Source organism: Eptatretus burgeri, chromosome 2 (assembly GCF_056783735.1).
Source record: "Eptatretus burgeri isolate ZD-2024b chromosome 2, Ebu_testis_v1, whole genome shotgun sequence".
Lineage (NCBI taxonomy): Eukaryota > Metazoa > Chordata > Myxini > Myxiniformes > Myxinidae > Eptatretus > Eptatretus burgeri.
Genome location: NC_140962.1, coordinates 81075164 through 81093057, shown reverse-complemented (window position 1 = coordinate 81093057; position 17894 = coordinate 81075164). Strand labels below are relative to the sequence as shown.

Genomic DNA, 17894 nt, shown 5'->3' with positions numbered 1-17894 from the left:
GAGAGTCACGACTGAATTTTCCGTCCGGTGGGCGACGCGGTTGCGATTGGAGTTACGCAATCGCTCGCACGCCAGGCGGGCCAGAATTCGTAACAATATTAATGAGTGTAAAGTTTAGAGCAACATGATATTCCAGGATTTTAGGTAAACATTGGACTGAGGAAGTTGGTTAAATTATTGATGTCAAAGGATCTTTTAAAACGAATGGTCCATGGAACCCATTCTTCTCAATGATAGTCTACTGTGTTCACGTGATGAATAAGATATATTAAATAAACCATTGGATAAAAATGAAGTCCCTTCCACCCACATTGCTGATGACACTATAGGAACTCTGCTGTCTATAATTATGCCTTTGATCTCAACTGCTATTATATTTGTCTCACTTACAGATGTGCAATCATTTTTTTCAATCTTTTAATTAAAGTAGAACACTGCATTATCGGGTTATGATCAATACTTTAAAAACAATATCAATAATGGTGCAAGGGCCTGGCACAACATAAAAGCACTTAAAGGTAATTGGAAGTGTTATGTATATTTTAATAATTTTTTTGTGAGTTAAAAGTTGAAGGGATGAGGGGTCAATTTTTTTTTTTTCCTTGTAACGATGGTGGATTTATTTGTGTCCACACCTATTTTCAGCAAGGAGAAAATGCAGCCGACGTGAGGACTTTACCAAACTCCAACTTCATTGATAACATCCGCATCATCTACGGAAACAATATTGCCAGGTGGCTTCCCATTTGAAACATTCTTATGGTGCTTGAATTTGGGATGCATGTCCATGTGATGGAACAATTTGTGGACAAAGGATCTTTTTGATTCTCAGTTCACATGTGATGGATCAGATGAAATGCATTTGAGAATATAATATTAGATACAGTTAAAGGCTGTTCAATCTTCCATACCTGAATTTTGGATCCACTCATTTACTCACCTTGAAAGTTATTTTTAATTATGTTGCCATGGTACAGGTGGGTAGATTTGTGCCAATTTACTGTTTCCAGTTGTCAATGTTTTAATTGGGTTAATTTTTTCCCCTCTCTATGGATGCAATGACTTTAACAAGCAGGGTTATGTTGGGGTGATTTTTCATTCGAATTTACTTTGGCTCATTAGTTTATACTTTACCTCAGTCTCATCTTGGCTGACTGATTCGTGGTGACTTAAAGAATAATTCTTGTAAATGCAGGGCATCTTACACCCACATGTGAGTTGCTGGCACAGTCAGCTTAAAATTCCCCCACTGTATATTGATGCAGTCCTTGTCCAGCACAAAAGTAAAGAAGTTTTACAATGACAAAGTTCACCAGTGATCAACCCAGAAACAAGGCAATTAACAAAAGAGGATTTTGGAAAGTTTTTCCTTTGATCTGGATTTTTGTTTGGATGAGGGAGAGTGAAGTGGTGGTGATGCTTTTTTTTGTTGTTTTGTTTTAAAGTGCCATTACAGCTGATGTCTTGTAGGGAGCTGATTGAAGTTGGATGCCAGGAGGAGAAGCTTGCTTTTAAGATGATGGGTTACATCACAAATGCCAACTTTTCCATGAAGAAGTGTATCTTCTTGCTCTTCATCAACCGTGAGTGCATGCCTCAATCACATGCCACAGTTCACCAAAGATTGCTTTGTTTATTGTGCTGATATTGTTCTTTTTCTTCAGACAGACTTGTTGAAAGCTCAGCTCTGAAGAAGGCAATCGAGAATGTGTATTCTACTTATCTCCCCAAAAACTCGCACCCTTTCCTCTACATAAGGTATATACATACTATTTTTAAATTATTTTTTGACAATCCTGTCTATCTTTTGACTATATTGGATATGGAATGCTCTCTCTGCTATCTTCAGAAAAAGACTGGCTAACTTGCTTTCCAATAGATGACATACTTTGAGACACAGCACTTCTGTCTGAAAAATACCAAAAGGTAATTGTTTTAATTTTAAAGGGTCACATTTACAGCTTTTAACAATGTTGAGAGGTGATTTTATATCATGTTGGAAACTGTAAAATCATCACAGCACCAAGAAAAATGTCAAATTGGATATCTCACAAATGTTAAAAGGCTGTAAAAATTGTATTTCACCATATTATATTTCTATACACTGCCTTCAGAAAGTATTCACATGACTCGACGTTTGTCACATTTTGTTGTGTTGTGGCCTGAATTTAAAATGGATTAAATTAAAATATTTTGTCACCGGATCTGTGCAAAATACCTCATAATGATGAAGTGAAAACATGTTTTTGGAAATACTCCATTGGGACCATACTCTGTGCAGAGCGTTGGTGCTGCCTTATCGGTCTCCTTGCTTATTGGGCACAATCTTGGATGGGTCGCCACGCTTACAAATTAATTAAAAATGAAAAGTTGAAATGTCTTGCCCTCAATAAATATTCACCCCCCCTCCCCCCCGAGTCAACACCTTGTTGAAGTGCCTTTGGCAATGATTACAGCTTCCAGTCCTCTTGCGTATTTCTGTATCAGTTTTGCACATCTGGATTTGGGGATTTTCTCCCAATCTTACTTGTAGATTTGCTCAAGCTCTGTCAAGTTGGATGGGGAATGTCGGTGAACAGCAATCTTCAAGTCTTTCCACAGATTCTCAATGGGATTAAAGTCTGGGCTTTGGCTGGGCCACTCAAGGACTTTCACGGTCTTGTTCTGAAGCCATTACAGTGTTGCTTTGGCTTTAAGCTTCGGGTCATTGTTGGTCATTGTCCCGTTGGAACATAAATGTTCGCCACAGTTTAAGGGATTTTGCACTTTGAAGCAGGTTCTCCTCAAGGATTTCCTGGTATTTGGCTCCATTCATTGTTCCCTTTATCCTCACCACAAGTCTCCAAGTCCCTGCTGCTGAAAAGCATCCCCATAGCATGATGCTGCCACCACATTGCTTCACTGTGGGGATGGTGTTAAATGGGTGATGAGTGGTGCTCGGTTTCCACCAGACGTAGCGCTTTGCATTCAGGCCAAAGAGTTCAATTTTCATCTCATTGGACAACAGATACTTTTTCCTCATGCTATCAGAGTCTTTCACGTACTTTTTTGCAAACTCCAGGTGTGCTGTCATTTGCCTTTTTCTGAGGAGTGGCTTCCGTCTGACCACTCTCCCATAAAGCCTCGATTTATGAAGTGCTGCAGAGATTGTTGTCCTTCTGGTAGGTTCTCCAATCTCAGCCACGGAACTCTATTGTTCTGTCAGAGTGGTCATTGGGTTCTTGGTTACTTCCCTGACAAAGGTCCTTCTTGCTCAGTTGCTCAGTTTGTTTGGATGGCCAGCTCTCGGAAGAGTCTGGGTAGTGCCATGTCTTTTTTCTATTTCTTAATGATGGAGCTCACTGTGCTCTTGGGAACTTTCTACACTCTAGAAATTATTTTATATCCTTCCCCAGATCAATGCCTCCTCACAATTCTATCTCCAAGTTCTCCGGGTAGTTCATTGGTCTTGAGTGTAGTTTCTGCTGTAACATGCACTGTCAACTGTGATACCTGATATAGAAAGGTGTGTTTCTTTTGAAATCATGTCCAATCAGTTGAATTGGCCACAGGTGGACTCCAATCAAGTTGTGGAGACATATCAAGGATGATCAAAGGAAATTGGATGCACTTGAGATCAACTTGGAGTGGCATAGCAAAGTGGTTAAATACTTATTGATGCAAGACATTTCAGCTTTTCATTTTTAATTAATTTGTAAAAATTTCTAAAAACATGTTTTTTTTACTTTGTCATTGTGGGATATTTTGTGTAGATCGGTGACAAAAAAATGTAAATTTAATCCACTTTAAATTCAGGCTGTAACACAACAAAATGTCACAAAAGTTGAGGAGTGTGAATACTTTCTGAAGCTACTGTAACTTCATAGTGAAGGTATTCCACCAAACAGGAGGTGTCGCACAATTATGGAACTTCTTGTAGAAGTATTTATTTTTATGCAAAGTTTGACTCATAAAATACCTCGAGTAAGATAACTCACTGACAATATACGTGTAGAGCACAGACCATAAAAGAACAGGTGCACATGGGTGCATAACGTCACTTGAGGTATATTTAGAGTGTACTGTACATAATACTAGAGAGTTCTTAGAACATAATATCTTGTGCATTGTTGCTTAAATTTTCATAAAATAATGATTTAAACGATCGTTAAACATCCAAAAGTTTAGTGCTATTGAAGCAGTCCCAAACACCACCCTTATACACCACCCTGACTATCGATATGGGTATGTGCATAAATTATATACCACCTCATTGAACCTTTAATTTAAATTGGAGTGCAGGTATCCCCCCTATGTTACGTACCTTTATAACCCCTCGTTGTGTGAACCTTCTTTATGCTGGAACTCGTTTTCCATTATTTCCTATAGGAAAATTACACTTAGTTTCTGAACCGTAATGTTTCGGTCTAAAAGCAAAGCCATATGCTTGGTGCAACAATGGTTTTAGTTGCAAGTGACATCATAATATTATTGTTCACTTAACAATAGACAGTAACAGTAATAAAATTTACTTATTTGTAACACTTAACAAAATAATCTTGAATCCAAGTTTCCATGCAGAAGGCAGCAGTCAGATAGTTATTTTAATCCTTTCATTCTGAAAAGTTAATTGTTCACAAACCTTGTGAAAAGTTAGCTCCCCCCAACCCGCTTGAAAAGTTAATCACCACATTAAAGAGTTAATTGGTGGAAAAACTCATTGTATTTATTATCGCCATGGAAGTGACATTGCACAATCACCATGACACCATTGTAGCAAATGAAGATCTTCTTTAAGCGATGCATAGATTGAAATTAAACCATTTGTTGTAGTTAACCTTCACCCAGCGAACCTTCGTTAAGTGGGGGATCCCTGCACTGCAAAACTGGAAGTTTTTTGGAAGTATTATGACAGGCGATTTGTTTTCTACAGTCTCCAAGTATATAATTCGATTTAAATAAAATAAATATTGTAAAAGTCGTATAAATAAATGATTTACGGGTTTTGCTGCCATTTTCTACAGTCTATTACACCACCTTATTTAACATGTTAAATTAGTTAATCATGCCTGTTGTTTGTGTGCTGTATGATATCGCTAAAAATAATGTTTCCTGTTTCAAATTATTTTCAATTTTGTTTGACTGCCAGACAGACAGACAGATTAAAAAATTATCTCGCTCCTCTCTGCGCATGTCAAATCGGGACAAATTCGGAGCTAAGGCAAGGCAAGCAAAAGACTTGTCTTCCTATCAGTATTCAGATTGTTATTCAAAATATAACATTTGATTTAAATAAGTTGTTCCTCAATAATAAACTGATAAGACAGTCAGATGGACGGATGGACATGAAGCAATTGCTTAACTCCGCTTTTCGCTTCATATGTGCAGGGTAAAAATGCAAAAAGCAAGTCCAGTTATAAAATGGTCACAGAGGGGAGAGATGCAACACTTTAAACTTGTTATGTTGTATCCTTCAGCCTTGAGCTCCAGCCACAAAATGTGGATGTAAATGTGCATCCAACCAAATATGAGGTCCACTTCCTGCATGAGGATAGCATCATCGAGACTGTGCAGCGCTCGGTGGAAACTCGACTGCTTGCCTCAAATTCCTCACGGACATACTATACTCAGGTTAACTTCAAAAACATTACTCTTCCATTGTGCTTTGTTGCCATAGGTGGAACACAACTTGTATACAAAACATAAACAAATTATGCCAGTGTTTACAACTGAATGTGAAGGTTTTCTCTGTGAATGTTGTCTTTTGGTTCCAGTAAGGTCCTGGGTTTTGTACGGTTTTCATAGTCTCATCCTTTTTCATGATCCGACACAGCGAAGTCTCGGAAAACTGCATTTCATGGGATCGCCGTTTACACAATTTATTCGGGGAACGCACGCCGTTTTTCTGGACAGCTGCAATGTTTGCTGCAGTTCTCACAGACTTCTAATGACCTGACCCTTTTGCATCTATCACTGAACCAATCTGTCGGAATGCCGTCACCCATTTCCTAATGGCATTGTCTGTTGGTGCTGTTCTCACACCACGTGCTCTTCGGAATTCACGCTGTGCACACAACACAGCAACCGTTTCAGAAGTACAGCTCCACAATGAGTGCCCTCTGCTAAGTATTCACTTATCCCTGATAAATTAAACCCTTAACATTAACCTGCAACAGAAAAACAAACAGTTAGTACATTGCCTTCAGCACAATTTACAATGCAAATACCGTCATGACTTTTGGGGAACCCTGTAATAATAATGTTGCGGATCCGGAGTTTGAGTTTTGCCATGAGGGGAATTACTCTAGTTCCTCCAGACAACCGGTCCTGACGCCACCGAGTATGAATAACTCTGCATGCCAGCGGGTTGCGAAGCAACCATGAACTCCAATTGGTACTGCCAATCCGGCAGGGTTACATTACTTCACGTGATACCTTACTTGTGGATAGCCGCACCAGGGTGGGGGGGGAGGGGGGGTCTTGTGTCCTCGATGCGTACTCTAAGTAATTTCTCACTGGATCAGGTGCAGCTGAGTGGAGCTGTGAGTACGCACCAGCTAACAAGAGCCAATCGATGGGGTAAAACTTCCCTGCTAGCTGCGTGTGGACAATGCTGGATCAATGGAGGAAAAGACTTGATGAACTGGGTACATTTATAATAAACAGGTCTATTTTAAATTAAGGTGAGGAAAGGGCATGTGGCACAATAATCAAAGTTTTATTACAAAGCAATATGTACAGCAAGGGAAAGCAAGGATTTGTGGGATATGGCAAAAGAAAATACAGTTGTATACAAAAATGGAGACAGTGCAGAGCTAAACTATAACCCGATACTAAACTTCCACAGGCTTATCTTGTACTAACACGACAGGCGCCATCAGACACATACCCGAGGAAGGATAGAGAGCAAAGAAAAAGAAAGAGAAAGTACGAGGTGTTTGTGACCTTTTTGTTGCCTTGCGTGGTCAATGGACCAATGCAACCCAGTCACTGTGGAGAGGGAGGGGAAGGGAAACTGAAGGTGTCTGAGGTGCGTGATTGGAGGAGGTGTAAAGATGTGGGTCAGGGGGTTTTGAAATGGAGGGACGGGAGAAGCACAGAGGAGAGGGTTGACCAGATCAGAGAATGGTGGGTAAGAAAAGAGAGCGGGCCAGATCAGAGCTTTCTTTTATACTTCACCAGCAGGGGCGGCGCTTGAGCGTGGAACCGGTGGGACGATGGGTGTTTCCCTGTGCCCTCATTGGCGCGTAGCCTCTAACTGCTGTGTTGGCTCACCATGATGAGGATTTCACACTGGAAATGGCCTCATTTGCTCCACGCTTTGCCATGCGAAGGAGCTCTGAGAATAGCATGGGGTGATCGCATCAGGAGGCGCTCTCCGGCCACGAATATGTGCTGAACACCAAATGGGGGCCGCAGTTGAGCGGAACGCTAGAGCTATCTCCACAACAATGCACTGTGCCCAGTGCATACTCATGCTCTGAGCTAGACGCTAGAACATCCAGCCCCAAGTATCTATAAGGATATGTGCTGCTCCCTTGTCTCCTGCTCGTCCAGAGGGAGGTGGTGGTCATTGGTGGTGATGGTGGTTGAACGATGGTAGTGGTGGTGTAGCATAGCGATCGTCATGCAGCGAGTTCGTGATCGTGATGGCGGTTGTGGTCTTGATTGTGCCGTCAATGTTGAGTGTAGGCGAGCTTGGATTGTCTTTCGATGATGTGGGGATTATTAACCTCCGCCATCGAAGATGGACGGAGGTTACTGTTTTCACTCCTGTCTGTTTGTTTGTTAATTACGAAATCTAAAGATTTCATCCTCTGTTTATGTGTTTGTTTGTTTTTGTGTGTTTGTTTGTAGGCACGATAACTCGAGAACGGAAGAAGCTACCAATGTCAAACTACACCACGTGATTCAGGAGGGTGATGGCTCGTGCTGATTAGATTTTGCTCAAAATCGGTCAAAGGTCAAGGTCACAGTGAGGTCAAATATTCGATTTTTGATGGTTTGGTACAGATAACTCGAGAACGGAAGAAGCTACCAATGTCAAATTACACCACGTGATTCAGGAGGGTGATGGCTAGTGCTGATTAGATTTTGGTCAAAATCGGTCAATGGTCAAGGTCACAATGAGGTCAAACATCCAAAAAATGATAACTCGAGAACGGAAGAAGCTACCAATGTCAAATTACACCACGTGGCTCGCGCTGATTCGATTTTGGTCAAAATTGGTCAAAGGTCAAGGTCACAGTGAGGTCAAACATCCGAAACATTTGATTTTTGATGGTTTGGTACAGAATCATCGAAGAAACTTCTGGTTTGCGTCGCTACCTTCGCGAGAGACGGCTTTTATTAGACAAAGTCAGAGGTCAAGTTGACAATTTCGTAAGTACCAGTCTATGACTGCTTGTTTGTTTGTTTGTTTGTGTGTTTGTTACTTACGAAATCTAAAGATTTTGTTAGTATATTGATGACTTCCGTCCTCTGTGTTTGTTTGTTTGTTTGTAGGCACGATAACTCGAGAACGGAAGAAGCTACCAATGTCAAATTACACCACGTGATTCAGGAGGGTGATGGCTAGCGCTGATTTGATTTTGGTCAAAATCGGTCAAAGGTCAAGGTCACAGTGAGGTCAAACATAATTCCGTAAATTTGTGTGGAGAAATGGAGTATTTTTGCTTCGGTCGAAGTTACGAGTTCGTTTTAACTTCGATTTTAATTTTGTCTTCAGTTTTTGCGATCGCTTAGGATGCTTAAAACTCGGTTGTCGAAATTCTGGTAAAAATCGGATGTTTTGGAGACGTTTTAAGATTGTATAAAAAAATATTTCACCCGCCGCGTCATGGCTCATCACGTGGTGCAGCACTTCGAGCAGACCCGACGTTGAGTCACGTAAAGGTTTTGCATGTGCGCGCTGACGGTGTTTTCGATAAAGATTGTGTTTAAAAGTCATTTTTTATCCCAATAAAGGTTATCGTCGCATGCCTGACTCGCTAAGCCATCGGATGATGTAAAGATTGTTGGTGGATGGCCCAATATTACAGTTTTGTGACTTTGATAAAATTATATTAAATAATTGCGGTGAGAAATGGAGGTTTTTGCTTCGGTCGACGTTACGATTTTTGATGGTTTGGTACAGAATCATCGTAGAAACTTCTGGTTTGCGTCGCTACCTTCTCGAGAGACAGCTTTTATTAGACGAGGTCAGAGGTCAAGTTGACGATTTCATATGTACCAGTCTATGACTGCTTGTTTGTTTGTTTGTGACCAGTATTACGGAAAAACTCCTGGACCAATTTCGACGAAACTTGGTGGGGGGATTAGGTATGATCCAAGGATCATGCCATTACATTTTGGACTTGGTCCAAAGTCCAATATGGCCGCCATGGCGGCCATTTAAAAAAAATATTTGAATTTTTGTTTTTGCATTTCTACATGTTTTAAGTGATTTCCAACCAAAAATAAATAAATTTGTTGGAGAAAAAAAAAAAAAATTTGCAACTTTTTTGAAAAAAAATTCGATTTTATTTGAAAGATATTTGAATTTTTTTTTTGCATTTCTACATGTTTCAAGTGATTTCCAACCCCCCCTCCCCCAAAAAATATTTGTTAGAGAAAAAAAACCCAGAAATTTTTCCCTTTTTTTTTTTTTCAAAAAAAAATTTATTTTTTTTTTTGGCATTTCTACATGCGCGTCAATCTAGTTTACTTTATTCAATCGTGGTTCAGTGGAGTCTGATCCGTTTTGACCTACAATGAATAGGATATCAGCTTCACTTAAGTGACCCAGCAGTATTGGCGGCGGAGGTTTTGCACTCTACAGAGTGCTCCCCCTCTAGTTATGTAGGTGTTGCAGTGGTTTGTTGTAAAGTTGGGGTTCGAGCATGTACCCTTTTTTTTTTTTTTTTCCTTTTCACATCTTTGGTATGACTTGGTCACGGTTCGAACCACCGACATCAGACTCGGAGCGGATGCTCGAACCATTACACTACCGAGGCTGTATTATTATTGTTTTGTTTTTTTTTTGCCTTTTTACTTCTTTATAATAATTTTAGATTTATTTAATCTGGGAGGAATGTGAGGGGAAGTATGGAACGTGGGAATCTGACAAGGTAGCTGTTTAGTGATAGCTTGCTAATAGTTTGAGTGATACTTCAACATCTGAGCTTTGATTGAAAGCACATCTGTAACCATGGCCCTCATTTATAAAATATTCCTTACCAATTTATTTTCTTTCTTTTTTTTCAAGTTGACTCATCATTTCACTTCCACAGACTCTGCTCCCTGGTGCCACTTTGTTGAGCAACATGTCCGAGGCCAAACAAGCAAGCGGCTCAACAGGTTCTGCCGCACCACGCATGTCTGAGAACCAACTCGTTCGCACGGATGCTCATGAACAAAAATTGGACTCTTTTCTGGAGCCACATAAAGCACAAACTGAGCAGCCAATGGTGAGAATGCACAGGCAGGATCCACTACTTTTTATTTTTGGTAAAAGATCTATTGTGGAAGATTGAGGCAACAAAGCAATGCACTGGGAGTGGGGCAGTGGGGCCATTTGTGGCCAAAGCAAGAGGAAAGCTAAAGAATGAACAGTAAAATTAGAGACAAGGGATAAACGAGCCCCTAACAACCATACCGGCCCATCCCATCTTGGTGTACTTTTGAGAAAAAGGGACTCAAAGTTCTCGGTCTCCTGTGTCACAATTAGCACATCACCATCTCCTTCACCATCTCCTTCATCGTCATCATCGATCATATCCATCAACTCAGCATCTGTCAGATGTCTGGCCGCCATGTTTACATGGAATCATGGGGAAAATGTGGGATGGCCCATTCAGGCTCTGGCAAGTCAGATGCATATTAACAGAGCCAGAGAGGTTTTTTGCTTATATCCTTATCATAATATATTCTGATGGGTTGGCCCATTTTGGCCCTGAAAGGTATCAGTTTTGTGCACCTGAAGACATTCTTAACTCAATTTCACAAAAAAAGGTGGGATGGCCCGGTATGGTTCTTCGTGGCTCATTTTAACATGGTTTGGGAATGCAATATTTCAAAAAAAATTCCATTCACTGAACCTTTTGAGCCAAATGTGCAGTTTGGAGGAAAGACGGAGTAGATAGTGATTTCAAATAAAGGTCACATTTGAAAAAGATATAGCTAATAGAGAAACAAGCCGGTAGGCGACGAGGGATTCGCTAGGGTTGAAGCGCTGAATACGATGCTTTTCATTCTGACCGATCCACCGACGAAGATTCATTGCCAAGACGTATTGGTTCACATACAATTGTTCCTCTGCCTGGCAAGATTTTTCCTATTGCATATTTTGCCAACTGGCACTCCTCATAAAAAAATGACGGTAAATAGACACCCTATTTTTGAAGGACTACCATTTGAAAAATAATAATCCGTTTGCTGGTTTGTGCTGTGGAGCCTCGCGTTGCGCGCGCGCACACACACACACACACACACACACACACACACACACACACACACACACACACACACACACACACACACACACACACACACACACACACACACACACACACACACACACACACACACACACACACACACACACGGAAAACACGATAAACTTCTCTCAATGCTCTTGTTTGACCACACCTCCTGTGCCACACAATATTTTTCATAAGCCACGCCCACTTTAAATAGTAAATAATTGGAGGTGGTGTGGGGGTCGTGGAATTGTTTTCGGTAAATAATTGAAGGTGGTGTGTGGGTGGGGAATCGGTTTCAGTAAATAATTAAATAATTGGAGGTGGTGTGTGGGTCGTGGAATCGTTTTCAGTAAATAAATAAATAATTGAAGGTGGTGTGTGGGTGGGGAATCGTTTTCAATAAATAAATAAATGAAGGTGGTGTGTGGGTCGTGGAATCGTTTTCGGTAAATAAATAAATAATTGAAGGTGGTGTGTGGGTCGTGGAATCGTTTTTGGTAAATAAATAATTGGAGGTGGTGTGTGGGTCATGGAATTGTTTTCTGTAAATAAATAAGTAATTAAAGGTGGTGTGTGGATTGTGGAATTGTTTTTGGTAAATAAATAATTAAAGGTGGTGTGTGGATCGTGGAATCGTTTTCGGTAAATAAATAAACATATTATATTATTAGAAATCCACAAAGACAGAAATGCCAGTGATTCCATTTATTTTGGATCCTTTTCACTTTGGTCAATAATGTTTGGATCGAGGAGATCGAAGGTGGAACGACTGTGTAGTTCCTTACAAACACTGTATACACACCTTAAATGACCGTAAATAGACACCCGATTTTTTTTATTTTTTTATTTATTTTTTATTTTTTAAGGACTACCATTTGAAAAATAAAACCTCAATCAAAAATCGGCTTGAGTAAAATTTTCTAAATATCGCGAAGTGTTTAATTCCGAAGTCTCGTTTCTCTACATTCAAAACTGAAGGACAAGTATTGAAAATACTGTACGTGGTTTTTTGGCCGCTACACAGCAACGGGTGGTTGCTGGGCAATGAAATTCAAACGCGCACATTCCCAATATATATTCCACCTCTTGGCAAAATTTCATCGAAATCGGTTTGCTGGTTCGTGCTGTGGAGCCTCGCGTTGCAGACACACACACACATACACACAGACAGACAGCCGGAAAACCCGACAATAAGGGATATCTCATATATATATATATATATATATATATATATATATATATATATATATATGTATATATGTATATATATATATATATATATATATATATATTAGCAAATCCAATAAAAAATGGAATTTCATATGTAGAATAGTTAGCCTCGCAGCAGGGTTTGTTTTGTTTGTCTGTCTGTTTGTCCGCGCAGACCTTTCATGTTTTTCTCTGCAACCGCTTGGTGGATTCAGCCAAAATTTTCACCTTTGGTGCGACTACTCATGCAGAATGTTTTAATGATAATTATGATGTCATCGATCACGTGGCGTGGCAGCCATCTTAGGAAAACGGAAAAACTTTGGACTACTATCTCTGAAACAGCACCAAGGAAAAAAATTGAAACTTGGCACACGACAAGTACTTCTCATGAGGAATGTGTTTTTTATGACTTCATCAGTGCCTTCATTATGATGTCATAATTGCATATGCAGAACGCTACATCTCATCAGTATGAACATTTTTGAGGGTCATCAAGTTATAAAATGGTCCACAGAAAAAAAATGTATGATGTCATCGGTCACGTGATTCGGCAGCCATATTGTTCAAAAATATGATTAAAAAAAAAAAACCAACAAAAATCTTCTCTGAAGCAGCTGAATGGATCGAGGTGAAGCTTTCCACGTATGACCACCTATCCATGAGGAACAAAAGGTTCACACATATGACATCGGTCACATGGTTTGGCAGCGACATTAGATTTACCCTGAAACCTATTAAAAAAAATCTCCAGAATGGCTGGACAAATTGAGGGTGAACTTCACTCAAATGTTCTCCAAGCCATGTAGTGCTGTGGCCATTCCCCATAAGGGCCCTAAAAAGCAGGGTAACCCCTCCCCAAGGTAGAACAAACCACAACCATAATTTTTTGGTTTATTGGGATGTCTGAAGTAGGAAATGGATGGTTGTGAAAAAATATATTGGGGATAGCATGTATTTTGGTCATGATTTGTGTTAGTTGTCTCCAATTATAATTTGGCAAATGTTGCGAAATCACGAAAATGATTGTTAAACCTGCAATTTTTAACTGATTTGCACAAATAAGGTGTCATTTTGTAGGAAATCTGAAAGGGCAGTACATAATTAGGTTGGGACAGTATTGTTTTGCCTAAAAAAATATAAGAGTGTGTATGTTATGGCTTTACTAACTGAGTCATCTGTGTATGCTGAGGCAACAGCAAGACAAATGTTGCAGGGTACACAAGTATCACGTGGCATACGGGGCATCAAAATTGTGTACGAGGCACTCTTCCAAACTTTCTTCAGTTCAATGGTTATGTGGTTAGAACAATCTGGTCGATCACTTCGCAATGCTGACACTGAAGAGATGTTCTTTGATCTACAACATGCATGTGGTGTCAAAGACAATGCAGTTGCAATTGATATTGCCAGAGAACTGATGAACAGTCAGTTGCCAGAGGTTGCATAAGTTATTGCAGAATTCTTAGCTGTTGGTAGAGAAGAATCAGCTACATTCACATATTGGGCTGATTTTATGGAGGGTGTTCAAGTCTTGTTGCGTCTACTCAGAGCAGAGAAGGAAGGCTTGATGGTACTTCATTTAAATGCGATGTGTGAAGCAATTGTTTGATTTAGTGCTGCAGGCAGGCACAATTATGCAAAGTATGTCCCGACGTGTGTGGCAGATATGAAACGTCTTGAGGTGAAACATCCAGACGTCTATCGGCATATGTGTGAAGGTGGCCTCGTCGTCAGAAGGTCTGACAAGTACCGATTTAATGCTGTCAGCACCGACTAAGCACTGGAGCAGACAATTAACCGAGAAGGCAAAAGTGAAGGTGGCATTATTGGCCTTACACTTTGGAAGGAAGCGATGACCTGTTGGTTGATGACCAGACATATCACAAGTGAATATGCCAATGCCTTTCAAGTGCTATGCCATGACAAGATGGAGAGAAAGAGAACACAGGAAGAACTGGGAAAGAGCTGGAAAGCAAGGGATGAATCTGATGTGCATAATGTGGTTTATGTGATTACCAACAGTCAGAACCCATTTGATATAGAGACTGTGCTTTCAGAACTGGTAAACATCATCACAGGTCAGGTTGCGTCCCCAGAAGTAGCCAAGTCTCACTGGATTTCTTGACGAGGGTCGTCAAAAGCACACAGAGTTCATGGAAAAGAGCTGGCATATCTAAGCTGGCTATCTAAGTCTGTTTCATTCTGGGATCCAGAAACACGAAAGAAGATTGTGACCTTTGCAGACATGAAGAAGTCCATTAACATAGATAAGGACACCAAGAAGTTGATGATTGATTCAGAAGTGTTATTTAGATGGCTTCTGGCTGTGTCAAAACAGCGAAATGTGAACATGGAAAAACAGTCTTACAGCATGAGCTTGCAGTCATCCCACCTGCCTTGTTCTATGATGATGGCAACATGAGGAAGTGTGTTAAAGCAGATCTAGCCAGTAAACTGGAGTCAACAACAGAGGAAATCCTTGAGCTTCCACCATTTGATGTTCAAGGGATTTACATATATGATGGGATGGCGCTTCTCCAAGGGATACATGAAACACAGTTCCTCACTTTCAGCGATATTGCACAGCTTATCTTGTGCAAAATTGTTGCCCTGCTCAATAATTCATGGAACATCAAGTCTGTAGTCCTTGTGTTTGATCGTTATGATGTCCCCCATTCTGTCAAATATCAAGAAAGACAACGCAGAGGTGGCACTTCTGCAGTTGCAAGTCATGTAATTGCTCCAGACAGAGTTGTGCCACATTACAGGAATTTCCTAAAGAATTCTGCTAACAAGGCAAACCTTACAGCATTCATATCACAGTCATTACTAGATGACCCAACTGGACTGATCAATGGCCAGAGTATAACTCTTGCAGGTGGATTTCCAGAAGCTGAGAGAGTTGTAACCATTGACTCAAATGGAAAAAGAAATTTTCTCTGGCTCCTCAGCACACAAGAAGAAGTAGACACTCGGATGCTTCTTCATGCCATTGACTGAGCATCATCTCATGAAAGGCTGATAGTGAAGTCAGATGATACAGATGTCCTAGTCTTGCTGGTTTACTATCTAAATGAAGGCAAACTGCCAAAGTTAACATACATGCATTCTGGACACACTGGACAAAGAACAAATAGGGAAATATTTATACCGGTTCATAGTATCTGTCAAAATGTAGGAGAAAATTTAGCACGTGCCTTACCATCTGCACACGCCCTTACTGGGTGTGATAGCACCAGTAGTCTTGATAAGATTGGCAAGTTTACAGCCTTCAGCAAGCTAGTTCAATATGCAGAGGATCTTCCTGCTCTGAGCACCCTGGGCACAACTCCTGATTTGACAGAAAACCTGCAGGATGCTCGTCGGTACACATTAGCATTGTATGGAAACAAAAAGAAATCCAATCGCAACTTATGTACAACCTTAGATGAGTTATGGTATGAATTTGCTTGCAAGAGTGACAAACCTGCATCAGCATTTCCTCCAACTGAGGATGCTTTCCTTCATCATGTGTTGCATGCCAAGTACCAGTTAACTATATGGATGCAATGTGAAGTTTCGAAACCACAACAGTTGAGCCCAATTGGTAATGGCTGGAGATGGGATGAGGACACATCTTCCATGCAACCTGTTTACTATGTGAAAGAGGCTGCACCCATTGAAGTCCGAGACCTAACTCACATGCACTGTATGGATGCTGAATGCAAGACTTCACAGAAGTGCCACTGTTTGGCATTAGGATTGCCTTGCACTGACTTCTGTTCATGTCTCGGTATGGAATGTGACAACAAACGTGAAGCCCCTGTTGCTGCAGATGAGTGACTTGGACAGTGATGATTTTGATTAAATCTCTTTGTGAATTTCATATTCAGGACCATTTTATGCAGAATGTTTTGTTAAATATATTTGCTAGTTTCAGTGTTAAAGCAAAACATATTAGTATGCAACAAAATGTACGATAGCATTTTGGAATAAAATTAGTTAGTAAAATCACATTTTTTCAGTTTTGAAAACTTAATGATTCAGATTTAGCTACTGAGATGATCTGAAAGCAACATACTTTTGATTCTGTACAAAATGACATTTTAATTCTGAAAATTGGTTTATAATTGAAGATTTAACAATCATTTTTATGACTTTTTATGATTTTCCAAAACGCACAAAAATTTCAGGCACGAAAATTACAAATTCCACCAAAAATACATGCTATCCCCAATATTTTTTTTTCACAACCATCCATTTCCTACTTCAGACATCCTAATAAACCAAAAAAATATGGTTGTGCTTTGTTCTACCCTGGGGAGGGGTTACCTATTTTTTTTTCAGCCATGCCACAGCACTAATGTGTGTGCAAGTTTGTTCAGGAATAATTGATAGGTTACATGGTTTGGCAGCCATATTGAAGCAAAAATATTAAATAATGTTTTCTCTGGAACCGCTTAATCAATCAACATGAAACCTCATATTTATGATCTAGTACAGATGTGAAATGCATGTTTTAAATTTCGACTTGATCAGATGCATGGCCTGACAGCCAGAATTATTTATTTTTTTTGGTATGGGTTCTTTTTGTTTATTTATTTGAATAAGACTCACTTGGCTGTGCCTGGATGGGTTGGGGGGGGGGTGGTAGAGGAGCAGCAGTTGAAATGTGAATCCTATCCTGGTTCCTCTTGTTGACTTCATCTTTGCTTTTTGCTTGTTAGGGTTCCTTCTGATTACTCCAATGCAGGACTGTACCTATTTGGTCTTCCATTTGATTTGAATTTAACTTATTTTAATCCCATTCTAAATTTAATTACTGAATGATTCTTTGAGAGGGAGGGGTCGGAGAAAAAGAGAGAGAGAGGGGTAGGAAGAGAAGAAGAGGGGTGAGAGGGGTAAGAGAGGGGAGGGAAAGGGGTGAGAGATGCAGAGAGGGAAAGGATCATCATCATCACTGCCAGCAGTTAGAAAGTGGCAGTTCTAATTATGTCTCATTAATTACATAACACACCAGCACAAACGCCACACAAAAGAAGTCCTGGCAAGGGTCTCTGCAATCTCTGATTGCTCTTTCTGGTTTGTATTTGCAACAATTTACCTGAAGTTTTTTAGGGTTAAAACTGTTTCATTTGAGTGGATACTCAATTCAGCCAACCGTGAAAGAAACAGTTCATGAAAATTCTTTCGGTAGACTCCAGTTAACATGCATCTCAAAACTCAGCTGCGTCCGGATGGTTTGCATCCGGTTATATCCAT

At 40.1% G+C, this 17894-nt stretch overlaps 1 protein-coding gene across 5 annotated transcripts in view; it reads left to right on the top strand.

The window, feature by feature from the left end:
* MLH1 (mutL homolog 1) overlaps positions 1-17894 on the top strand; it is a 150029-nt gene that overhangs the window by 37673 nt on the left and 94462 nt on the right. For all 5 annotated transcript variants that reach the window (XM_085870022.1, XM_085870021.1, XM_085870024.1 and 2 more), the window contains 5 exons: positions 646-734; positions 1471-1583; positions 1665-1758; positions 5457-5610; positions 10251-10427. In XM_085870022.1, the coding sequence (XP_085726148.1) occupies positions 646-734; positions 1471-1583; positions 1665-1758; positions 5457-5610; positions 10251-10427 (627 nt within the window). The remainder of the gene's footprint in view (positions 1-645; positions 735-1470; positions 1584-1664; positions 1759-5456; positions 5611-10250; positions 10428-17894) is intronic.